At 39.8% G+C, this 25,927-nt stretch overlaps 1 protein-coding gene across 2 annotated transcripts in view; it reads right to left on the reverse strand.

The window, feature by feature from the left end:
• Window positions 1-579: 579 nt before the first annotated feature.
• Window positions 580-25,927, reverse strand: part of LOC117245836 (F-box/WD repeat-containing protein 7-like) — a 44,990-nt gene continuing 19,642 nt past the window's right edge. Inside the window, exons 1-13 of one of the 2 annotated variants that reach the window (XM_033609396.2) lie at window positions 25,589-25,887; window positions 21,183-21,265; window positions 20,750-20,888; window positions 19,273-19,407; window positions 17,844-17,967; window positions 15,218-15,354; window positions 15,006-15,119; window positions 10,981-11,162; window positions 10,131-10,356; window positions 9,800-9,866; window positions 8,296-8,439; window positions 7,555-7,704; window positions 582-7,469 (exon numbers count right to left, since the gene is read on the reverse strand). In XM_033609396.2, coding sequence (XP_033465287.1) covers window positions 7,336-7,469; window positions 7,555-7,704; window positions 8,296-8,439; window positions 9,800-9,866; window positions 10,131-10,356; window positions 10,981-11,162; window positions 15,006-15,119; window positions 15,218-15,354; window positions 17,844-17,967; window positions 19,273-19,407; window positions 20,750-20,888; window positions 21,183-21,265; window positions 25,589-25,627 — 1,674 coding nt within the window. In that variant the 5' untranslated portion in view covers window positions 25,628-25,887 and the 3' untranslated portion in view covers window positions 582-7,335. Of the gene's footprint in view, window positions 7,470-7,554; window positions 7,705-8,295; window positions 8,440-9,799; window positions 9,867-10,130; window positions 10,357-10,980; window positions 11,163-15,005; window positions 15,120-15,217; window positions 15,355-17,843; window positions 17,968-19,272; window positions 19,408-20,749; window positions 20,889-21,182; window positions 21,266-25,588; window positions 25,888-25,927 lie in introns of those variants that run through there. The other variant, XM_033609395.2, reaches the window with a different exon arrangement.

Genomic DNA, 25,927 nt, shown 5'->3' on the forward strand with positions numbered 1-25,927 from the left:
AGAAAAGGGGGAGCGCACATTTCCGAGAAGGCGTGTCCTTTTCAAAAATGCAAGAGGCGTTGCTTTGTTGCCGGCCATTTTTGCCGGTGTGTTAAACACACTTTAGAAAGGAGTGTCTCCAGACTATCAGAAGGCGGAGATCTCTGATTGTCTGGTGGCGAGACTAGTATAAGTCAAACTTGACTGAAGCAAGAGTACACAGCTAGCTCTGACTCCATCTTTATGCTAAGCTAAGCTAAGCTAACTACATGATGACACTTTCAGTTGTGTTAATAATAATGATTAAAATCCAGTCATATAAAATACTTCACTGTGATTACTCTGCAGCACGGTGGTGCAGTGGTTAGCACTGGCGCCTCACAGCAGGAGGGTTCCTGGTTTGAACCAGGAGGCGTGGGTTTCCTCCAGGTGCTCCAGCTTCCTCCCACAGTCCAAAGACATGCAGGTTAACTGGTGAGTCTAAGTTGTGTCTCTGAGGTAATTTTGTGTCTGTGGATGTTTTGTCTTTTTTGTAGTCATTCTGTGTAATATCTCTGTAGTGATTGTGTGTCTCTTCTTGGTTGTTTTGTGTCTCGTTGTTGTTTCATGCCTCTCTCCTGTTTTTCTTTGTAGTTTTGTGTAGTTCTGTAGTAACTTTGAGGCTTGCTAGTTGATTAATTTAAGCATCATTTTACAAATGAAGGCCTGGGGGGCCCCTAACCCTTTGGCCCCTGGACCCAGTGGGTCTGTTAAGTAATCAGTTACATACAGTAATATGTCATTACCTTTTGTTTTTGCATTCTTCTGCATTGAGCGACTTTACTTTCGATACACTGTGAAATGTATATACTCTTACTGAACTAACGTTTTCAATACAGGACTTTCACTTGTGACGCCGGCCTGTGACTGAGTGGTGGTGGTGGTACTTTTACTCCAGTAAAGATCTGAACACTTCCTCCTCCGCTGACAGAACTACAAACACCTTGATGCTTTAATATCGTTCAGCTCTGAAACCTTTCTGCTCCTCTGCAGGTTTTTGTGGAAAAACCTCTGACGTGTAGTCGCACTGCCCTCCGGCGTGGTTACCATGGTAACCTCCCCATCAGTTTCTGGGCCAAACAGGATGAAACACACACACACACACACACACACACACACACACACACACACTGAGTTTGTTTTTTCTTATTAAGTTGTATTTCTGCAGAGAGCTTCACTCTGATTTACATTTTCGCGCACACACACACACACACACACACACACACACACACACTGGTAAATACTCATTCATTATTCAGATATTATTGAAAACTTTCTCCTTCATGTTAAAATGAATGTTTGCCCTATTTTTACACGTTCAGCTGATCTGCTGTGCGCTGATTAACAGACTCTCAATCTTACACCAGCAATTAATGGGAACTAATTAATTATAATTATAATATAATTAAGTATAATTTGATTATGACAAATTAAACACTGTCTCTGTTTCCCACATAATTAGTGCCAAACAGTGGTGGAAGAAGAGGCAAAACTACAGTGTAAAACTACTCCCTTACCCACGGTATCTCATTAAAGTCCTGCATTCAAAACCCTCAGTTTAGAGTGTGGGTGGAAGAAGTGCTCTTTACTCAGGTTTGCAGCCATTTTCTGTCTCTTTGTAGTTGTTTTGTGTCTCTTTGTAGTTGTTTTGTCTCTGTAATTGTTTTGTGTCTCTCTGCAGTCAGTTTGTGTCTCTTTGTAGTTGTTTTGTGTCTGTAGTCATTTTGTGTCTCTTTGTAGTCATATTGTCTCTTTGTAGTTTTGTGTCTCTTTGCAGCCATGTTTTGTGTCTCTCTGCAGTCATTTTGTGTCTCTTTGTAGTGGTTTTGCCTTTTGCAGTCTCTTTGTAGTCTTATTGTCTCTTTGTAATTTTGTGTCTCTTTGCAATTGTTTTGTGTCTCTTTGTAGTCATTTGGTGTCTCTGCAGATATGTTGTGTCTCTGCGGTCATTTTGTAACTCTGTAGTTGTTTTGTGTCTCTTTGAAGTTGTTTTGTGTCTCTGCAGATATTTTGTCTCTCTGCAGTCATTTTGTGTCTCTTTGTAGTTGATTTGTCTCTGTAATTGTTTTGTATCTCTCTGCAGTCAGTTTGTGTCTCTTTGTTGTTTTGTGTCTGCAGTCATTTTGTTTCTCTTTGCAGCCATGTTTTGTCTCTTTAGAAATTGTTTTGTGTCTCTTTGTAGTCGTTTGGTGTCTCTGCAGATATTTTGTGTCTCTGTGGTCATTTTGCAACTCTTTGTAGTTGTATTGTCTCTTTGAAGTTGTTTTGTGTCTGCAGATATTTTGTCTTTCTGCAGTCCTTTTGTGTCTCTTTGTAGTCTTTCTGTGTCTCTTTGTAGTTGTATTGTGTCTGTAATTGTTTTGTGTCTCTCTGCAGTCAGTTTGTGTCTCTTTTGTAGTCTTTCTGTGTCTCTTTGTAGTTGTATTGTGTCTGTTTGCAGCCATTTTGTGTGTCCCTAGTCATTTCAGGTATCTTTGTAATTGTAATATCTTTAAGCGTCTTTGAGTATCCTGAAAAGCGCTATGTAAACCCAGTGTATTATAGATCTGTTAAATAATGCAAATTACTCCCTCAGAGTTGCAGGCACATAAACAGCACAATAACCAATCAATAATTTATTATCAAGTTAAGAAAACATAAAACTGTGTAGATCAATTAAATTACCTCTGGACTTTGGAGGAGCATGTGTTTATGTTTCAATGTCAAGCAGAGAAAATACTACATATATATAAATCTGATAAAATACATATGCTGGCTGATATAACTCACAATACATGACAGTTAAATCATGTTTGCCTTAACTTTAAAACATTTTTCTACTTATCTAGCTGTCTCATAAGCATTTTCTTTAAATACATGGTGTGTAGAATTACATTGTAAATACATAATGGATCATATATAGATTTTATACTCACCGAGCTGCCAGTGCTGCTGCAGATTCTTGTAAAAAAAAGTCTTGTTAAAATCAGGCGTACAAAGTAAAATTTAATGTGTATCAAAAATTACAGGAATGTCCTGATTGGGCTCATCATAACTAAAGTGAAATAAACTGTAATAATGAAATTACTTCAATTAATAGATTCTATTTCTGTGCATCCTTAAATGGTTTTTGGAAGAAGTATTCAAATCCTTTACTTCAGTATTGATACTGACAAAATACTTGAGTACAAGTTTCTGCATTCAGAACCTTATCTAAGTATTTTCAGCAAAATGTACTTAACATGATCAAAAGTAAAAGCAGTCTTTGTGCAGTAAAATGTTTCAGAAATCTCTCTGTGAAAGAACACGTCGACCACTCAGCGTTTTTATAAAACTCATCTTTATTGATCCACATTCATCCCTCCATCCTCATCTCCTCTCTCCATATTTTCTGTTTCTCTTCTTATAAAAAGCTGAATATTTACATCCTCTTTGTGTTATTTACACTATTTTACACGATGACGTCACCAGAGCCTCACACCTGCAGAAAGATCAACTTTCACCGCATGGAAACATCACCCAGACCTCTGGTGATTGGCTGGAGGTGTTGCCTGGCAACGGCAGCTTATGTTGGATTAATATCTGGTAAGGGGAGTTGTTTTAAATCATTTATGTATTTTTTTCAATATTTGATAAGCTGAGGAGAAACATGAGGAGTGACCCTTTGGAGATTTAGCTTTGAACGCAGCTAAAGACAGATGAATCAAAGGATTGTATAGAGGCACAGGAAGGACAAAATCATTTAAATTCTTTTTTTTTTTTGTATATTGTGAAATATAACCGAATGAAATGAAATTAAAAAAAACAGAAAAATTCAGATGTTTTTTTATTCAACATTATTTAGTTGTGATTAAATTTCACAATTAAGTGGTCATTAAATGGCTTTTTCTGTGCTTCCTTAGTCTTTTTTAAATGTTGATTTGTTTTTCTTGCTAAATTACAATTTAATTATGAGCTAAATTCAGACATTTATGGCAAAGAAAAAGGGAGTTCATGAGTTGTTAGTAAGCTGAGGGAGACACGCGACCATTTACAGATTTTGATTAAAAGAAAACAGCTGCTGCTGTCTGATGACTCAAACTCCGGCTATGGAAGCACAGAAGGGACAAAGGAAGTACATTTTCTATATTTTATATTGTGAACTACAATCTGAATTTTTTTTGAAATGGTGAAACCTGAAATTACCCTTTTGAAAATCTAAAATGATGTAAATGCAGTGGTAGAGTTCAGCTTGAAGTATTCAGTAGTAATTAAACTTCATAAATAAATTGCCGATTAATTAAATGTCCTTTCTTTGCTACGCTAATCTTTCTGCATATTGATCTTCCTGCAATTTTCCGGGCTGTAGAGAAAAATTATGAGAAAAATTTGAACAAGAATCACTGATTAGAAGAAACCGCTTTAAACGTAAAGTTGGTTCATTAAAGCTATTTTTTTCTGATTTTAATTTCAGTTTCTTGCAATAAAAAGTATCTTATTTTACATTTAGCAAGACAAACTACAACATGTTGAAGGAAAAGCCTGATTACTGATTGAAACTAGTTGAGTGTACGGGTGATTTAGTGTACGGGTGATTTAGTGTTCGGCAACCCTACAGATCTGCACTGTGTTCTTTGACTCGTCAGCAGCAGAAACTCAGGTGTTACTAACAGCATTAACGATGGCACGTTTTCTGTCTTTACTTTCACTTTTGGCGCGAACACACAGACTGAGGATTTGCATTTTGAGCCAAACTGCAGCGTGAATCACTGAAACATGTGAGTGACTTAATGTGCAGTGCACTTGTAAAGGTTTTATAGAGGTGACGAGCAGCTTTGAGCGATTACATTAATCCTCCTCTGCTTTTAAAATAATGGTTTTTTAACCTTCAAAACAGGCGGCTGTGAAGCTTGAATCAAAGCGAGGGTTTGGTTTGCAGATGTAAGACTCTGGTTGTGACGGGATTATACTGGTTTCCACTTCAGTCCTCTCCTCTCTGCTGGATGGGAAACTTTCACTCCAGCCACTTTCACCAGTTGAGATAACGGCCAGCGTTTCCTGCGCCGCCATCGGCTCACAAACATATGTTACAGTACTGCAGGGCCGACACACATTAAGGACGTGCAGAGGCAACGGAGACGGGCAACTTCATGGGCAACTATGTAAAAAAACAACGGCAACAGAAAAATGCCTGCTATGACAGTACGATGGTGTATTAGGGCAATCATAGGTAAAACATTTTTAAATAAAATTAAATTGAGCCAGGGGAGGAGTAACAGTCACAGACAGCTCAGAGTTTTCAACATTAAAGTTGTAAATTTACCAGAAAATAATTTGGATATTCTCTGAGATTAAAGTGGTAAATTTATGGGAAACAAACAAAAAAAAAAAATAATTTTTTTTTAAATAATTGCTAAGATTAAAAATTCATAAATTTGTGACCAAAAAAATTAAGAAATTTCAAGTTTGAGTCGTAAATTTACGAGAAAAAAATCACAAATTTATAACAACTTAAAATCTCTGAGATTAAAAAGTGATAAATTTGCAAAACAAAAAACAAATGAATTATTTCCTGGTTTAAAGTTGTTGAGATTATAAAATCATAAATGTGCATGAAAAAACTGTGGCTGTCCAAGATTTGTATCATAAATTCAAAACTCACAAATTTACCATAAAAGAATTTGAATACTCTCGGAGATTATAAAATCATAAATTGGTGAGAAAAAAGAAGAATCTTTAAGATCAAAGTCGTAAATTAATGCGTAAAAAACAACCCTGAATATTCTCTGGGATTTAAGTGGTAAATTAATCAGAAAAAAAAATCTAAAATTTATGAGAAAATCTTTTTAATATTCTCTGAAAGTCATAAATTTGTGACAAACACTCGTAAATTTATGGCTTTTATCTTAAATTTCTGAGAAAAAAAAACGTTGATATTGTCCAAGATTAAAGTGGTAAATTTGTAATGGAAAAAAAAAAACCTCACAAATTTACAATACTAAATTTCAAATATTCTCTAAGATTATAAAGAGATAAATTTGAGGGAAAAAAAAAAACGAATGATTTCTGGGTTTTAATTTGTAAAATTTACAAGAATAAATGGACATTCTCTGATACTGAAGTGGTAAATTTACCAAAAAACCTCAAATATTATCTTGACTTGAGATTGTCAAGTCATAAATCTGCATAAAAATATCCAAGATTTATGTCATAAATTAAACACAAATTTACCATAAAGGACTTTAAATATTATGAGATTATAAAATCATAAATTTGTGAGAAAAAAAGAAGAATTTTAAGATCTAAGTCATAAATTTACGAGAAAATATTGAATATTCTCTGAGATTAAAGTAACAAATTTACTAGGAAAAATAGTGTTTGTTCTTTTGTTTTTTGTCAAGGAACCACGTTTTGTGTAAACAGTGTGCATTCAGCAGCTTTATACATCCCAAAAACTGAAAATAAAAAGCCAATGTTGGCTCACATGGGACACAAACCCTGGTCCCCTGGGTGAAAGTCCTGTGCTTGACTCATTCATCCAACACAAATTCCTCACTACAGTTTGTCTTGTAAATTTTGTTGATTTTTCTTGTGAAATTTCGACTTTAATCTTTGAAATTCTAAGGTTATTTATTATTACCCCAGTACCCTGCTCTATTTTTTTTTTAACCTACAGTGGCCCTAATAAGCCGCCGTAGGTTGGCTGCTGGTATGAAAACAATACTGATTCAAAGCAACATTGCCCGTCCCATTGCCTCAAGAAGTTGCCCGCGTGTCTCTGGCCTTCAAGATTTGGTACATTTGGATTGTTATGTTTATCGGCGTTGTAGAGCTCCTCATTGGTTCAGCAGCAATAGAAGTCAATGCCCTCGTCCCTCCATCGGTTACATTCAACCATCCATCCATGAACATCCATCTGAATCGTTTTTGATCAGCACGTATCCGTATGTCTGTCTGTCTGTTTGTCAAACATTCACCGTGTGTCGTAGAAAAGAACGTACATCCTTGTTTCTGTCCGTCAAAGCGGCAAAAACATTCATTTGTCGCCATGTTTGCGATGGTCATTTGGGTGATTGTGGCGTCCAATATGGCGTCGTCCATGTCAGTGCAGCTATATGAAGTCAAAGTTTTGATATTTTGGCCATTTTTGTATCATCCACATTGGGTATCCAGGTCATAGTGGATGTTCTGTCCGTCCAGCTGTCCTCCCAATGTGTCCATATGTCTGCCGGCCAATCAGGATGTGTTGCGACATTCATACCTGTCTGTCTGACAGCTGGAGGAAGCGGATCCAGCCATGACTTTGGTCAAAATGAAATTAACTTCCAAACTTCTTTTATGGCGTCTTTGCTTCATTCCTCACTCCGTCTCCTTCTTCTTGTCGTCCAGGTCGAAGTCCAGCACCAGCAGTTTGGTCTCCTCCGTCCCGTTCCTGCTGCCGGCAGCACAAACCAGCCGAGTATCGGACGCTCTGATTCGCCACACGACGCCACCTGTCGAGAGACAACGAGTGATTGATTTAGACTCAGGTATCTGTAACAGGTGAGTGTACAGCAGATGGTGGTGGTGGGTCCTGACCTGATCCGCGGCTCTGCAGGGCCACCACGTCTCGCAGCCAGGCTCCGGTCTTCAGGTCCCACAGTTTGACCGTCCCGTCGTCGGAGCTGGACAGAACCAAACCTCTGCAGAACTGCAGGCACGTCACCGCCGACTGGTGCTTGTTGGGACCTGAAGGAAACACAAGATAAAGTTAATCCAACAGAAACTGGCTCAGTGAGCTTTCCAGCTCCTCCTGGAGGACCCCAAGGTGTTCCCAGAGCAGATGAGATTTATAATCCCTCAAACATGTTCTGGGTCTGCCCCGGGGCCTCCTACCAGTGGGACCTGCCCTTAACACCTCCAGCGGGAGGCGCCCAGGAGGATCCTACGGTCCTATGTACCGTAGGATTGTGAACGCAGGACTCTTACATGTAACAGAGTACTTTTTTCACCGTGGTATTGCCACTTGTACTTCCTTCCTCTTCTTGTTTCCACTTGCTATAATGAATTACCTTCATGTCCTCTTTGTTCCCTCGTCTCCTCTCTCCGCATCTTAAAATAAACTTTAGCTCTGGTTTTACTTTATTTCTGATTCACTCTTCTTCTCCCTCGTCTGTGTTCTGTTCCCTGTTCCAGTGTTTCCTCTCCGTCTCCAAGAGGACTGCAGACTTGTGTGTTTTAGCGCTGACTCGGCCGCCATCATCTCACCTTCACGCTGCTCTCATTGTTCCCTCTGACACAAACCCTCTCAGGGACGTCATTGTTCTCTCACTGTCTCACCTTGCAGTGTGTGGAGGCACTGTCCCGTCCGCACGTCCCACACTCGGACCGTCGAGTCGGCGTTCCCCGACACAAGGATGTTGTCACGCAGCTCCATGCCGCTGGTCAGCGATTGGTGGCCCGTCAGCGTGTGGACACACCCACCTGGACGGGACAGTTTCAGGTTAGCGGTTTAACTTCGAATAAACAGGTTTATTTTAAACCACAATGTGCAGATTTATTTACACGTTTATAAAATCTTTTAAATTATTTCGACGAGTTTTTGACGACATAATCACTGAAAACTGGTTGATTTCATTAGAAAGAAAATAATTTTGGTTTACATCATACGGAAGCCAAGAGGAGCCGTGATTGCAATTTTTTTCAGTTGTTTATTTTTTTTTTTGAAAGAATGAACCATTTTTATTTCAGTTAAATGCATTTTGAGAAAAAGGAGTAGGCTGAAGCCCCGGGCTTATTTTTCCCTATCCTATATTTTGTTATTTGGAGATAACAAAGATTATTTTCTTGCAATAACAGTTTAATTTATGTAGATTCTCAAAAAAAAAAAGGTTGTTTTCTCGATAAAATAAGATAATCTATCACAAAAAAATGACTTTTTGACTCATTTCTTGTTTGATTGTGGCCAAATATGACACCTGACTCCAATAAACATTAGAAGTAATAAAAGCTAAACAACATTTTGTTTTCTGATTTGAACAGTTTTCATTTTTGTTTTAGATAATGTCATTTAAAAAAAAATTGCAAGCACTGCCTTTCCCGGCTTCCATAACTTTAAATTTATGTAGATTCTTACTTGTGTTGTAATTTGGTCTGAATTTTTTTTTTTTTCGTTTTATCTGACTTGAAATTCCAAATACTATTAAAAGTCTTTTTGCACCTTAACATATTTATAATATTTCACCGTGTGTATACATGTACGTAACTATATATGTTCCATCCTTTAGCGGTACTTAGTACATGATATGTTTTATTTTATTGTTTAATTCTTTTCTAATTTTGTTTATAAATGTTCTGCGTGTGTAGTGTGGAGATGGCTTTGACTGTGTTTTATTGTGTAATTTATTATTGTATAATATTAATAGGGATTTTATTTGGTTTATTTCAAAGCTAATGGACACAATTTCTTTAATGAAATGTAATAATCTTTAATTATTCTATTTCTAATTTACAGTGTAATTTTGTGATGATTGTTTTATAATTTATGGTACATATTTAGCTCTTAGCTAACTGCAAGAACAATAAATCCTTTACTAAACACTAGAATGTTGGAGAGGTGTTGATGTTACAATATATTTATTGTCATCAGCATAAAATGGGTTGAAAAATACTGGAACACTTTACCACATCGTAACAGCCTTTTAAATGACGATAAAGATGCATCAGCCTCTCAGAACAACTGATAATTTTCAGACTACATGTTCCTGATGAACTGGTTAATTTTTAACCAAGCGTATATTTACGTGCTGATTTAATTTATGTGTGAACTAAAGAGTGTCTCTACCTGTCTCTGCGTCCCAGACTCTGATTGACGTGTCCAACGAGCCGCTCACCACGAACACACCATCAAACTGCGAAGACAGAGAAGATATGATGAGTTAATAACACACAGGGACGTCATGTCTCATATAGAAAGGTGTAAGCACACTTAGCAGGACGTCAGCTCTGTGATCCAGCTGCTTGTTTGTTTAATTCTAAACTCAGAGAAAATGTGATTTTTATGAGAACAGATCAGGTTAGAATCAGAGTTTTATTTATTAATAAAAGGTCTTTACTATGTATGAGCTCTTCTCATATACGTGTGTGTGTGTGTGTGTGTGTGTGTGTGTGTGTACCTGCAGTGAGTACACTCTGTTGGTGTGCCCCTGCAGCGTGTGCAGACACGCCTCTGTCTCGGGGTCCCACACCTTCACCATGTAGTCGTAGCCGCCCGACACCACGCGGCGCCCGTCGTACTGAACGCAGCGCACCGCCGCCACGTGGCCCGTCAGCACGTGCTCGCAGCGGCCCGTTGACACGTCCCACACGCGCAACGTCGTGTCCCGGGAGCCCGACACCACCCTGAGAGACAGAGGGAGGGATGACATCACTGCAGCGCCGGCCAATCAGGGCAGTTTCAAGTTTGTCTTATTAAAATGAGAGTCAAGTGTGTGTGCTCACGCTGTGATGACCCAGTTCATCATCTCAGTGTGTGAGTGTGTGTGTGTGTGTGTGTATTGTATGTGAATGGTCCATGCATTGTGTATGTAGTGTGTAGATGTGTGTCTCTGCACGTGGTGTTTGCGTAGTGTGTGTTTATTTATAGTCTTAGCATGATTTATAATGTATGCGTGTGTAATTAATGTGTAGTTGTGTGTGCTTATTGTGTTTGTGTGTCCTTCTGTATGTATAGTGTGTATGTGTGTGTGTGTGTTGCTTTATGTTGTTAGTTTTGTTTGTGTTTATGAGAGTGCGTACAATGAATATACTCCACTGATGTTATACTGGTTGCCATGGAGACAAGCAGCAGGCAATGGGCATGTGTGTCAGTAGAGTACATGAGTGTGTTACTCTAAGTGTGTGTGTGTGTGTGTGTGTGTGTGTGTGGTAGAGAGTCTTTTTCTGGTTGTCATGGAAATGAATGCAGCAAAATGTTAGGTGTTCCTAAAGCGTGTGTGTGTGTGTGTGTGTGTGTGTGTGTCTTACCGGTTGCCGTGGAGATGCATGCAGCGCACAGTGGACGTGTGTCCGTACAGCGTGTGGACACACTCGCCGCTCTCGGCGTCCCACACGCGCAGCGTCCGGTCGGTGGAGCCGCTGATCACCGTGGCGACCGCCATCTGACTGCACCACACGCCGCCGGTGTGACCCGTCAACGTCCGCAGACACTGAGAGACAGAGAGCAACACTTTGATGAACAGATGCTCGTTATCGCTCTTCATTAAAGGAACATTCCACTGGTTTTATCAGTTGCATCGTGTCGTGACCCTGATGATGTCACAGTGATGTCATCGGGGTTATCTCAGCTTGGGCACAGACACTACATAAGTGTTACTTTCTTTTTAAAATCTGTGTTAAGATCTGGAGCGCATGCAGTCTGACATGTTGCTGTTGTTCCTGGCTTCATATGAGCAGAGGACAACTCTGCTAACTGCTACGCTAATTCATACAATGTAAAATGCCATAGACTTGTGCTAATAATATTAGCATGTTGTATTCGTGGGGGAAAATTTATAACCAGCCATTATAAATTCATATTAGTTCTTACTTTGTTGTTGTAATTTGGTCTGAATTTTATTTTCGTTTAATCTGACTGGAAATTCCAACTACTACCAAAAGTCTTTGCACTTTAACACAATATGTTTAATTTTATTGTTTCATTCTTTTCTCATTTTGTTTGTACACTTTCTCTTCGTCCCTCTTCCTCCATAGTTTTGCAATCCGTGCAGCTGCGCAGGCTATCATCAGGGAAAGTAACATGATGCGTTGTGCAACAGACACAACCATCCATGTGAAACACAGTGCACTGTATAGTTGTGCTGGATTTAACAATTTATTTGAGGTACTCAGCAAATCGTTTCAGCCCTGATTAAAACCAGGACGTAAGGTTGAAATTTTATTTTTACAAGAGCTTTACCCAAAAGAGAGACACTGACTTCAGTAACTGAGCTAAAACCACAAGACTGTGAACTCTAAAATGAATAAATTCACTGCTCACTCATGTGTTTCACTCATTTCTGTGTGTTGCACCATAATTAGCACATTTCACATTAAAATGCCCATTTACTGAACATAATTACACAAATCCCATCAAAAAATAAATTAAAAAATAAATTAAAATCCAGATTAGGTGACACTGCTAATTAAATTCAACAATTACATCCATCTTCTGTTAATTAAAGTGCAAATAAAGTTCATGTGCGTGTGTGTATACGTGTGTATGTGCGCTGAGCGTGTGTGTCGTAAAAGTGTGTGTCAATATTTGTTCCTTTTTCACAGCTTGAGGAGAGAGAAAGAGAGAATGCAGTTTCACCTTGAAGGTGTTGTAATGGTGGTTGCCGCGGCAACAGAGGGAAACTTTGCCTTGGCAACTGTTGCTGAGAAAGAGGAAGGTGTGTGTGTATGTGGGGGGGTGTGTGTGTGCTGCAGTACACAGTGAAACTACTGTGTTACTACTGCGATTATCGGCAGTGGGCGACCGTCAACCTGTCATCATGTTCCTGATCATAAAGATAATGTAACCGCCGTGAATTTTTTACAGGGAGACGAGCGGAAACACACGCCTCGTCATGCCTTCGGGGTATAGAAGTGGGTGTGTGTTTTTCTTTCTGCAGGGTGCGCGCACACACACACACACACACACACACAGAAACACACACAAACTAAGGCACACACTAAAGGGCAGGTCTAGACGCAGAGGAGAGCAGGTGTGTCTGGTTAAAGAATGTTCTACCGAAACCACATCGACAATAAAACACAGATCCTTTACTGCAGTAAAAGTACAAATACTTCACTGTGAAAATACTCCACTACAAGTAAAACATTCAAAACCTTACCTCAGTAAAAGTGTATGTCTGCTGAATCTACATATTAAACTATTCTGATGTCTTTGGATTCATGCTACTGCTGCATTAATGTGTGTGTTGTATTTCACAGCTGCAGACGTTTGAGGCTGTGCTCACTCTAAATGGAAATACACACAATTTACAGATGAGAGCAAAGACAGGACCGGCGTGTGACGGCTAACATACAGGCTAAAAGAGAGTCTTTGGACAAACACTGTGGACTGTCTCCTTGCCTTTAACACACATAAAGGTTGAGGACTCAAACAGAGGAGCCTCGGGCTGTCAGTGTATACACACTCTGTTTAAATAACATCTCAAAGACACACCCTGACTAACACAACTGGTCCGCCTGACACTAATCTATTCTATTCTACTGCTTTCTTCTCTATTCAGCCACATAAGCTTCATAGTATTCTGATGGGTCATGCTGACCTACATTAAAAGCCTCTGTTCTCTTCTATTATATTCTAATTCATGATGCTGACTGACTTCTAAGGGCGACACACACACACACACTCTGTGCTGTGTGACACACTGGCTGCGTCACACAGCACTACACCAATTGATGCAAAGGCTGCAACAAAATTCTGGATTAAATCCAGGTCGTTAAAATGTTAGAAAATGGTGAAACATGCTTTAAAATGACTGCTGATAATGCTTTCAACATGGATGCTGCTGTAACAAAGCTACTTATTCTAAAACACAGACGCTTCACACACATCTTCAACCCGACAGCACAGAAGATCTATACAATCAGCACAGTTTCAAGATCAGTGTCACCAACTCAGTCTCTGACCAAATGTCTCCCCTTCTGTTCCTGAGATATGACGTTTAATAATGACCAGAGAAGTGTTTTATGCAGAACATGATGATGTCACAGTGAAGTTGACCTTTGACCTTTTGGATATAAAATCTCATCGCTTCATTATTTTATCCTGTTAGACATTAGTGTGAAGTTTTGTCGTAATTAGCGAATGAATTACTTATGACAAAAAATGTGATGAGTGGGGTCACAGTGATATTTCACCTTTGACCACCAAATTCTAATCAGTTCGTCGCTGAGCCAGAGTGGATGTTTGTGCCAAATTTGAAGAAATTCCCTCAATGCGTTCTTGAGATATTGGGTTCTTGAGAATAGGGCAGACACAAGGTCACAGTGACCTTGACCTTTGACCACTTAAATCTAATCAGTTCATCAGTGAGTCAGAGTGGATGTTTGTGCCAAATTTAAAGAAATTCTCTCATTGCACTATGAGATATTGTGTTCATGAGACCTTTGACCACCAAAATTTAATCAGTTCATCCCTAAGTCCAGATGGACATTTGTGCCAAATTTGAAAAAAATTCCCTCAATGTGTTCTTGAGAATAGGGCTGACACAAGATCTCAGTGACCTTGACCTTTACCACTAAAATTTAATCTGTTGATCATCACTGTCAGTGGAAATTTGTGCCAAAATAAAAAAAAGAAAATCTCAATGCATTTTTGAGACATTGCATTCACAAGAATAGGACAGACACAAGGTCACAGTGACCTTGACCTTTAACCACTAAAATTTAATCTGTTCATTGTTGAGTCCAAGTGGACATCTGTGCTGAATTTGAAAAAAAAAATCCCTCAATGCATTCTTGAGATATCACGTTCACAAGAATACAACAGACCCAAGGTCACAGCGACCTTGACCTTTAAAGCACTAAAATTTTATCTCGTCATTGTTGACTCCAAGTGGACATTTGTGCTGAATTTGAAAAAAAAAATCCCTCAAGGCGTTATTGAGATATCACACTCACAAGAATATGACAGACCCAAGGTCACGGTGACCTTGACCTTTAAACACCAAAATCTAATCAGTTCATCACTGACAAGAATGGACGTATGGACAGATAATCCGAAAACATAATGTCTCCAGTCAAAGCTGTTGCCGGCGCAGAGGCTTAAAGACTTGTTTCTACGGAGACTACTGGTAAATGTAATTATGCAGCACTACAAAGTCGTACCAACTGCTTACAGCACACTGAGCAGTATAACGATACTACGATGTAATCTTAAGAGACAAACCAGACACCTCCCCAACACACACATACACACTTGTGTTTTATAGCTGAAGCAGCAGAAAATCATAATTTGCATAATCAATATGTCTGTCTCTGCTGACACTGCGCTCTACCTTGCCGGTGATGGCGGACCAGACTTTGAGCGTGTTGTCATCAGAGCCGCTGACAATGAGGTCACCACTGAACTGCAGACACGTGATCACGTGGTCATCGTGACCTTTCAACACCTGCAGAGAGAGAGGGACAGAGACCCGGATTTAATGTCACTAATCCATGTTTACATATCAAATACACGCTTGTCAGCTGGATCAGTGTGACTGTGTACCATGGGCTCCCGTGTGTCTCCCTTCCTCCAGTTGTTCTCTATGCGGTGTTGTCTAATGTAGGCCGATTTCCAAGGACTGACCGCCACACCTGGCCGTGAGCACTTCCTACGACGAGTTGACGCATACTCTGACACACCTGTGGAGAGGACGAAAGACAGTTTTGATAACCGTTTAATCATTCAAGTAATTTTTTAAAGCAAAATATGTAAAAATCATACTTTACTATACAAACACACACTAGAAAGAAATAATCGCTGAAGAAAATAATGTAACGTAAAAAGTTGCTGTAGTTTGTTGGCAACTGTGCAGTGTAAGCTAACGTGCTTTAATAATGGTAGTTGACTTCAATTAACACTACGATTATTTACTCTTTTATTAACGGTGTAAACGAACAGCAACTCAAACAACTTAAATATTACAGTTTTGTAAGCACTGCTAAATGCTAAGCTAACAGATACAGTAGCCTTAACTGGTCCTCCAAAGATAAAGACATACATTTCAACTCATCATTTAAGCTAACGCTAGCTGTTGTAGTGAAATTACAATCAGATAAGCTAGCAAACATGGCTATTAAAATGGCTGGCTAGAGTTATAAGCTAATATATACTATAAGCTAACATTAGCCACAGCAGTTGTCACTATCATAAGTTTAATTAGCACAACTGTTACAACTGCTGTCTAAGCTAACATTAGCTACTGTAGTTTCACTGATATGACAGCAGTGTAAGCTAGCATTAGCTGCTGTAGTTTCCCTAGTATGACAGCAGTGTAAGCTAACCTTAGCTGCTGTAGTTTTACTAGTATGACAGTAGTGTGAGCTAACATTAGCTGCTGTAGTTTCACTGGTGTGACAGCAGTGTAAGCTAACATTAGATGCTGTAGCTTCGTATCAGTGAAACTGCAGCAGCTAATGTTAGATTACACTACTTCGTATGAAGCGAGTCAAAACAAAATACTGTAGCGTTCAAACTTTCACGAGTAACGCAACGTGAGAATTCGCTCCAACACTTAGAATGAGTATTTCTGAACGCACCACTCGCATCATCTTCCTCCACTGTCTAAAACAAGCCAACAGAACTTGCTAGCCAGCACTAATGTCTGAGGAGTATCGTTGTGCCTCCAGCTAAGCCCCGCCCCCTAAAAATCATACTGTTTTTTGTGATATAAGCTGCCAAATGTTACCAACATGTTGGTTAAATGCTCTAAAAAATAATATTCAAAACACCTTCGTTGTAGAATCCATTTCGTTTCCTCATTACGACTTAAATCTCATGAAAACACCAAAATCAGTAGAACTGCTACTGATACTGCAGCACAACTTCTGCGCCATCCTACAAAAACCATCATCCATGCAGCTCTCTACACTAAAAGAGGGAGGCCTTCATATGGACTCTTTATGTGAACACGGTAAACACGATCCGAACTGTAGACTGCAGTAGTCTGAGCTAATATAAGTTTGGTTGTATCACCATAATATCGGATAAACCAACCAAAACTTCTCTACCTTTCATTCATGTGTAGAAGAATCTGATATGAGTTCATGTACCATCAGCGCTAACTCCATTATTATTTAACTGGCATTGTGCTAATGCAGATTATCAGCATTTATATTCTCACAGAGTGCTGGCTAATGCCAACAGTGATCCCACTGGTATGACAGGGCTGTAGTGCAAATACAAATTAGCCTTATTTATGAAGCTGGTGGGCTGCAGTTAACGCTGGCTTCATTAGTATGGCTGTGGCGTGGTGCTAACGCTAGGTAGGCTCATTGGTATGGCTGCTGAGTGCTGGCAGTGAATCTCGGCTGACTGGCAGAACGCCCAGAGAGAAACACACACACACACACACACATATACACGCACCACACAGGCACACACACAGAGCCACTGCATTGCGCTGAATGAAGGTGGAGTGACTGACTGACTGTGTGTGTGTAGCTGTATTTGCATGTTACACTCAGGTTAGAAAGCACTGTACATCCAGTAAGCTCCTGCCTTCTCTCCTGTTTTTCATATCTGCCCTGTGGAAAACACCTCCAGAGTCCGTGCACAGGCACCACATGATGAACGCTCACAGCCACGACAGGAAATACAACAGTTTCTCCTCATTTTATAGGTTTTGGAGACGATTCATCAAGATGTGTCGAAGCAAACGCAATCAAAGAGTGAAGAGGAGGGAAAGGGCGGGACGCTGTGCTGCACAGTCAGTGTTCCATCATTGGAAGTTTGCTTCCATAATTAAAGGACAAGTCTGGTGATGCATAACAAACACAAAGGCCTAATATATATCTTCTTCCTCAGCGCAATAGAGCTCCATTGTTTCCCATTAAAAACACATCAGTGAGCCACACTGCTGCACTGGGTCTCGTCCCTTCATCATCATCAGCACACACTGTAAATCATTTTGACTCAGTCCTACATACACCATCCTGCTGCCACAAATGTGGATTAATCCGCCATTGAAAATAGTCCCCAATACATGCTCCATTTCCTCCTGTTTGTCTAATAAAAACGACACTCAGCAGCTGTTTAATGAAACTACAGAGACCTGATTTGAGACCAGAGCTCTCATTCCCCCAGCAGAGTACACCCAGTACATGGCGCACTGTGTCTTTACTCTGTTTACCTTCTTCTCGGCACTTCTCCCTCCACAGCAGGTTGTCTTCAGCCAGGATCCTCCAGTACCTGCAGGTCTGAGCGGCCTGCAGCAGGTCTCTGGGAGCCAGGAAGGTCAGCACGTACAGAGCTAACTGCAAACACACAGACACACACATTTTAAACACTGCTGTGTCACTGATATACATGTTTCATATCTGTTTTATTATAGATCACATTATAGGACCGTGGGGGAAGAATTATTCAGATCCTTTACTTAAAGGTCCAGTGTCGAGGATTTCTGTCAGAAATTAAATATAATTTAATAAGTCTGTTTTCTTTAGTGTAAAATCACCTGAAGATAAGAATTGTGTGGAACCTTACTATCGTCTCGTTTGAGGACACTGGGACTTTATTATCGCCTAGTTGAAGGATATTGGGGTTCTATTGTTGTCTCATTTGAGGACATTCGGACTTAATTGTCGTCTCGTTTTAGGACATTTGGGTTCTATTGTCTTATCGTTTGAGGACATTGGGACTCTATTGTCATCTTGTTTGAGGACAATGGGACTTAAATGTCCTCTCGTTTGAGGACATTCAGACTATCATCTTGTTTGAGGACACTGGGACTTAATTGTCATCTTGTTTGAGGACATTGGGACTTAAATGTCGTCTCATTTGAGGACATTGGGACTTTATCATCTTGTTTGAGGACACTGGGACTTAAATGTCCTCTCGTTTGAGGACATTCAGACTTTATCATCTTGTTTGAGGACACTGGGACTTAATTGTCATCTTGTTTGAGGACATTGGGACTTAAATGTCGTCTCACTTGAGGAGATTGGGACTTTATCGTCTCGTTTGAGGACATTCGGACTTTATCATCTAGTTTGAGGACACTGGGACTTAAATGTCCTCTCGTTTGAGGACATTCAGACTTTATCATCTTGTTTGAGGACACTGGGACATAATTGCCATCTTGTTTGAGGACATTGGGACTTAAATGTCGTCTCATTTGAGGACACTGGGACTTTATCGTCTTGTTTGAGGACATTGGGACTTAAATGTCGTCTTGTTTGAGGACATTGGAACTCTACTGTCATCTCGTTTGAGGACACTGGGACTCTACTGTCGTCTTGTTTGAGGACATTGGGACTCTACTGTTGTCTCGTTTGAGGACATTGGGACTTCAATGCCATCTCGTTTGAGGACATTGGGACTCTACTGTTGTCTCGTTTGAGGACATTGGGACTTAAATGCTGTCTCGTTTGAGGACATTGGGACTCTACTGTTGTCTCGTTTGAGGACACTGGGACTGTGCTGTCGTCTCGTTTGAGGACACTGGGACTCTACTGTCGTCTCATTTGAGGACATTGGGACTTAAATGTTGTCTCATTTGAGGACATTAGGACTTGAGTGCGACGATATCTGTGTGTGTGTGTGTGTGTGTGTGTGTGTACCTCTTTGGGCAGCAGGGATATGAAGTCTCTCTGGAACTGAGGCTCGATGACCTGCATCATGTGTTTCACCTGACTGGTCTCACACCTGTCAATCAACTCGTCCAGAGCCAATAATCTCTCAGGACCGCTCCACGTCTGCGGGGGGTGAAGAGGAAGAACATGAGGAAGACATTTTGCTCTATTTGAGTGTGTGTCTGAGAATATTTAAGCATTTCTGTCTATTTGTGAGTGTGTGTATGTATGTGTGTGTGTGTGTGTGTGTCTGTGTGTGTGTTCTTGTATCCTCTGTTTGTGTGTTTCAAAGACTTTCCACGTCTCTGAAATTGTTTGAACTTTTTCCCCAAGCTACAAAACACAGATCCCTGATTTTCATTTGCATGTGTGTGTCTGTACTTGTATGTTTTTTTTAATATTATTATTAGTTACATAAGAGCAGCTCGGAGGCAGCGCTCCTCTAACGCTCAGTGTTTACGTGCAGCAAGCGGAAGATATTCACATACACACTTAACGCAGCACATCAAGGGATGCAATGAGTGTGTGTGTGTGTGTGTGTGTGCGCACATTAGTGTTGTCTTGGGAAGTAATCCAGTTGTATTTTGTTCCAGCTCATCAAGTATGACAAGTATCTATCATGAAACATGCTAGATAATGTGGGATGACGTGCTGACATTGACCTTTAATAAAAGCAATGAATTTCCCCTCAGGAGGATTAATAAAATAAATAAACTTAAACTTAACTTAAGCCCTGCCCCCGCCTTAGTTACTGTTGCTATGCATGTTAAAGTCCCGTTCTAGAACTTCCGTTCAACAGAATTTAGTTTTCAACGATACCAATCGCAGTTTTAACATTTGACATTCATACAAATAAAACAGCTTCTTATTTCGAGACCCTGACTGTTTATTTTGTGGCTAAAATGAAAACTCTATAGCCATCTAGCTAATTAAGCTAACGTTAGCTGCGATGTTATTCATAGCCCTGTTTGGATGCTTACTTCACAAAAACATACTTGGACAAGCAACAAAGAATTCAAATCTGTGTTTTCATTTTCATATTTTCAGCTGAATGTAAACTTCCCCAAATCCCAAGAAGATCTGCGGAAGCTAACATTGGCCAAAACTCCAATAAATTAGCATCTTGGCTCCCACACAGTGAATGCTGTAGTCCTGAATGGGGATTTTTCTAGCATAGCCTGAAACCCTAAGTAATAGTTAGCCAACGATGTGCTCCTCTGCTTTATAGGTAACACCAGTTTACTGCTGTTGGTAGTAAGCTAGTTAGCAGGGAATGCTAACAACAAAATGTGTTTTTGTTTTTCGAAAAGCTACAAAAAAAAGACCTCACCCTCCAACGAGAAATCAAAAGCTGCTGTGCCTAGTTACTGTTACTAAGCTATGATAGGATGATCACTGTTTGGAGGAGGGTTTTAGCTAACTCTTAATTATGCACTCAGTGTAAGGAAGTGACATGAGTCCTGACCTGGAAGGTATGAAGCCAGTCCTGCAGGCCAGAGGGGGGCGGGCCGGAGGTGACTCGCCGCCGCTGAGCCGAATGCCCATTGGCCAGCCGTAGGTCACCAAATGTTGTTGGTGTGGTGGCCTGAACCAGACTGGAAGGACTGGGGAGAGAGGAACAGGGATGTTAGCATCTGTACCAGTTAGCATTTCCAATGTGTAGTGAATTACCAGCTTACAAAATGCTTAAAAAAAGTTGCTATGATGAACAAACGAAAATTGTTTTTAGTTCCACTTATGTTCATATCCTGTTTTGCTAACAGAATGCTAATTATTTGTTTATTACAACAACAATAAGCTACTGCATTTACTCCTCGTTTGCAGTTAATAGCTGTTAAGAGTTTAAACATAAAGTTCCTATAGTCATCTATGGGTTAGTTACACAATCTGTGCTGTACCTGAGGTATCCATTGCCCTTGCAGTGCTTCTTCCCTGAAGGAAACGGACGGCCATCTGGACCATGATCCAACTTCCTCTTCATCTGGTGGGAAAAAGAGAAACAATGAGAGACAGTAGCGCTCACTGGAGGTTGGTGACAACATATACAGTCCACACAGGGTGGTAACTGGGGGGTCATTAGGGTCAAATAGCAATTTTTGCCCCAGGGCCCTCTAACCGGTTAATCCAGCCATGTCCTTCTTCTATTGAAATCTATCAAAATATATTATATTGTATTAAAATTCTATCTGGATACAAGACATATGAAATTACAGGTGTTAAAGGACAGTAAACAGTTGTTGCAGAGTCCACGACAATGAACAGATTCTATAGCATCTCTATAACATTACTGTAATGACTTATGATGCATGTATTCTAATCAGTTAGGAGCACACAGTGACTGTACTGTGACCTATGTGTAATTGTGCCAGGATTTCCTGTGTAGTATCCCTTTATAATCCCTAATTACACAATGTAGGAGAGTATCAAAAATGACCCCAAAATGCAGTTAACATGAGCTGCACTGTGTAATGTCTCTCTTTTACTTTGTTTTTATGGGAAAAGGAAGCAATAAAATGTCAATTTCTCGGGTTATATATTTCATACATTTTTGCTGTTTCATACACCATATTTGACCCCAAATTACATTTACAACAGCTGTACTGTGTAACATCCCTCTTTTACTTGTGTTTTAATGGTGCCAGGAGGCAAGAAATATAAATTTCTAAGCTTGTAGTTTGAAGCTGTAGAGAAGAACGAGCATTGGATACTTGAAATTTGTCTGATTTTAATTCACAGTCATAGATTTTTGACGTTTCATACACCATATTTGACCCCAAAATGTAGTTTACATGAGCTGTACTGTGTAATAGCTCTCTTTTACTTGTGTTTTTATAGGAAAAGGAAGCACAAAATGTCAATTTCTTAGGTTTTACTCTTGTAGTTTGAAGCTACATATACAGACAAGCATTGGATGCTAAAGTTTTGCTTGATTTTCATACAATTTCATAGATTTTTGCTGTTGCTGTTTCACTTGTGTTTTAATGGCATAAGGAAGCAAAAAGAAGTCAATTTCTGAGGTTTTGTTCTTGTAGTTTGAAGCTACGCACATGAACAAGCACTGGATACTAAAGATGTGTCAGACTTTGATTCATTTCACCGATTTTTGTGGTTTCATAGACCATATTTGACGCAAAAAAATCAACTGTACTGCTTGATATCCCTCTTTAACTTGTGTTTTTATGGTTTTTGGAAGCAACAAAAATGTCCATTTCATAGGTTTTAATCTTGTGGTTTGTAGCGTTAAGATGAACATGCATCTTTATTCACTTTGATTACTATGCACCAAAATACCAAGGGAAATTCCTTGTATGTGAAAACCTATCTGGCAAAAAAACCCCGATTTCTGTTTCTGATTCTGAGACACATTAAACTGCATGTGTCGAGGAAATGAGTTCCTACAAATGCTTGTGGGTTTCTGGGATGTTCCTGTGGTCAAAGAAGGGACCAGTCCACATTAATAAAAAGATGCAGATAAACTGCAGCCCTCTGTGTTACTGGAGAGACACTGAAAACACCTACGCTGTTAAGTAACACAAACGCAACCACCCAGAGGTCTGAATCAGCCTTCCATCCCTTTCCTCTCTGTGTCTCTCTCTCTCAGTGAATGAACGCAGGAATGCAGAAAATCGCAGGAATGTCACCGGTGCAGCACTCGTCTAAAATAGAGCAGCACGCGCTAACAGGCTGCTGCGCACGCACACGCACACACATACACACACACACACACACACACACACAGGAGGCTGGAGATGTACGGGACAGTGTGTGAGTGTGTCCTCCTTCCTCTCGGGCATCATAACTGGCTGCATAATCTGTGTCACTTTTCAAAATAAAATACAAGCAGACACTGAGTATTTCAGTCTGTAGATCATCACTGAGGCCAGAATTGAACCCCAAACCTCCCACAATGTCAGTGCTTCAACATCAACAACATACGGCTGTAATTTCAGCTCTTAACTCTGACCTAAACTCATAATCTGCTTTTCATTTTCTGACTTTTTTTCACCCTAATGTCGCTGGCTTTTTATAACAGATGTCGCGTCTGTGTGGATTTCATTAAGCCAAAAAGAAAAACTTCACCCGAGGATGAAAAACAACAAAAATGTGTTTACTGTTAAAACCAGAAGAATTCAGCTCTGCTGCGTGACATCTGTTTGTAAAATCTCTATTATATCCCTATAATAAACTATTCAATACTTTTACGGTGTTTGTACTTCTGTTGGCATCACTGTGGTGTTGCTATAGGGACTTACAGTGTGGCTATGATACATAAAGCAACGCACAGTAACCTTATTGTTCCTCTTGTACATTTTAAAGCTTTAACATCTCTATAACACAACTGTAATGATTTATGATGAGTCCATGATAATCAGTTAAGAGTACGCTGTGACCTTACAGTGACCTGTGTGTAATTTTGCTGGGATTTACTGTGTAATACTTCTATAATCTACATTTTCACAATAGATGGAAGCAAAGAAAGTCACTTTCTTTGGTTAGATCCGTGTGGTTTGAATCTGGTTAGACACACAAACATCAGATACTAAAGTTTTGTCTAACTTTAATTCATTTTCATAGATTTTTTTCTGTTTCATACACTAAATTTTACCCCAAAATGCAGTTAACATGAGCCATACTGTGTAATATCCCTCTTTGACTTGGGTTTTCACAGTGTAAGGAAACAAAAAATTGTGAATTTCTATGGTTTCAATCTTGTGGTTTGTAGCTGTAAAGATGAGCATGCGCCAGATACTACAGTTCTGCTTGATTTCTAATCCATTTTCATAGATACAGTTTCATACACCATATTTGACCCAGCAATGCTGTTTACACAAGCTGTACACTATGGAATCCCTCTTGTAATTGTATTCTCAAGGTGTTGAGAAGATATGTTTTCATTTTTAAGGTTTTAATTTTGTGATTTGAAGCTGTAAAAATGAATATGCATTGAATACTAAATAATTTTTGCTTGATTTGAATCTATTTTTATAGATCTGTACTGTTTCATACACCACATATGACCCAAAAAGGCAGTTTACAGGAACTGTACCATGTGGTATCCCTCTTGTATTTGTGTTCCTACAGTTCAGGGACTTGAAGTTTTGGTTAATTCTAATTCATTTTCATAGATTTTGGCTGTTTCATACACCATATTTGACTCCAAAATGCAGTTTAAATGAGCTGTACTGTGTACTCATGTTTTTATAGAGTAGGGAAGCAAAACTGTCCATTTTTACAATTTTAATCTTGTCGTTTGTGCTATGTCTTGCTTAATCTTAATTAATTTTCATACATTTTTACCGTTTCATACATCATATTTGACCCAAAAATGCAGTTAAAAGGAGCTGTACACGGTGGACATTTGTGTTCTCAAAGTGTAGGAAAGAGATATTTTCATTTTTAAGGTTTTAATCTTGTGATTCGCAGCTGTGGAGATTAATATGCATTGATTACTAACTTAATTCATATTCATACATTTTTTCCTGTTCAATACAGCATATTTAACCCCAAAAATACAGTTTATAGGAGCTATGCAGTTTTATATCCCTTTTGTCTTTGTAGAGTATGGATGCTTTATTTTCAGTTTTTAGGGCTTTAATTCTGTAATTTGTGGCTGTAGGGATAAATATAGATTGTATACTAATGTTTGGTTGATCTAAAGTTAATTTTCATTGACTTCTGCTGTTTAATGTACTATTTTTGACCCAAAAATCCCCTGGTCAGCAGCTGCAGTGTGTCATATACCACTTTGAGGGAAGTGGAAGGTTTTAATTTTAGCATCAGATACTCAAGTTGTTTGATTTTTATACATTTCATTTCATTCACAGGTATTTGCTGCTTTATTCTCCTGTCATTAAACATATTTTGCAGCAGTTTTAAGCAGGATTCAAACCCTGAACAATGCCTTGCTCACTGGCTCTGTGTGTTTACCTGCTGAGGCTCAAAGCACAGACACCTACACACACACACACACACACACAGCTGGGTGATCAATAATCAATAATGCAATCACAGAGAAAGAGATAGCGGCAGAGGAAGGACATGATATGAGGAGTCTCTCTTCCCCTCTGCCGGTTCCGCAGTGGTCCACACACGCGCGCACACACCGACACACGCACGCGCCACTGAGGCATTCCGCTGTCAGAGAGAAACGCCTTGTCATCCCGGTGCTGTCCGAGCCTGACAACCTCCAGTTCCTGCACGACAGCTTTCAATACATTCACGGCAACGGAGCTCGAGCCGCAGCTGCTGACATCAGCTGCTGACATCAGCTGATCGATCAGCCCTTCCTATGATCAATACTCACTTTGTAGAAGATGAGCTTCAAGGTGCCGTAGAAACCCATGGCTGCCCCCGGTAGGTACAAGCCTCCCGGAGACTGTAGAGGACTGTCAAAGATGTGTAATACAACTAGAAATGTTATTTAGAGCGATTAAATCCCGAAATCCAAAAGAAGTGTATCCGAGGATCAGAGGGCGTGACGTCAACAATCCATCCAGAAGTATAAAGGGTTCAGTGGACAGGAAACGGTCCGCGTGGAGCGCGTGCTGCTGCTGCTGCTCCAGGATTCAGTCTGTCTGCTCAGACTCGACCTCCACAGGAACACGCAGGGACATGCCTCTCTGTGCCTCGTGAGGGAGAGGGG

Source organism: Epinephelus lanceolatus, chromosome 22, assembly GCF_041903045.1.
Source record: "Epinephelus lanceolatus isolate andai-2023 chromosome 22, ASM4190304v1, whole genome shotgun sequence".
NCBI classification, from domain to species: domain Eukaryota; kingdom Metazoa; phylum Chordata; class Actinopteri; order Perciformes; family Serranidae; genus Epinephelus; species Epinephelus lanceolatus.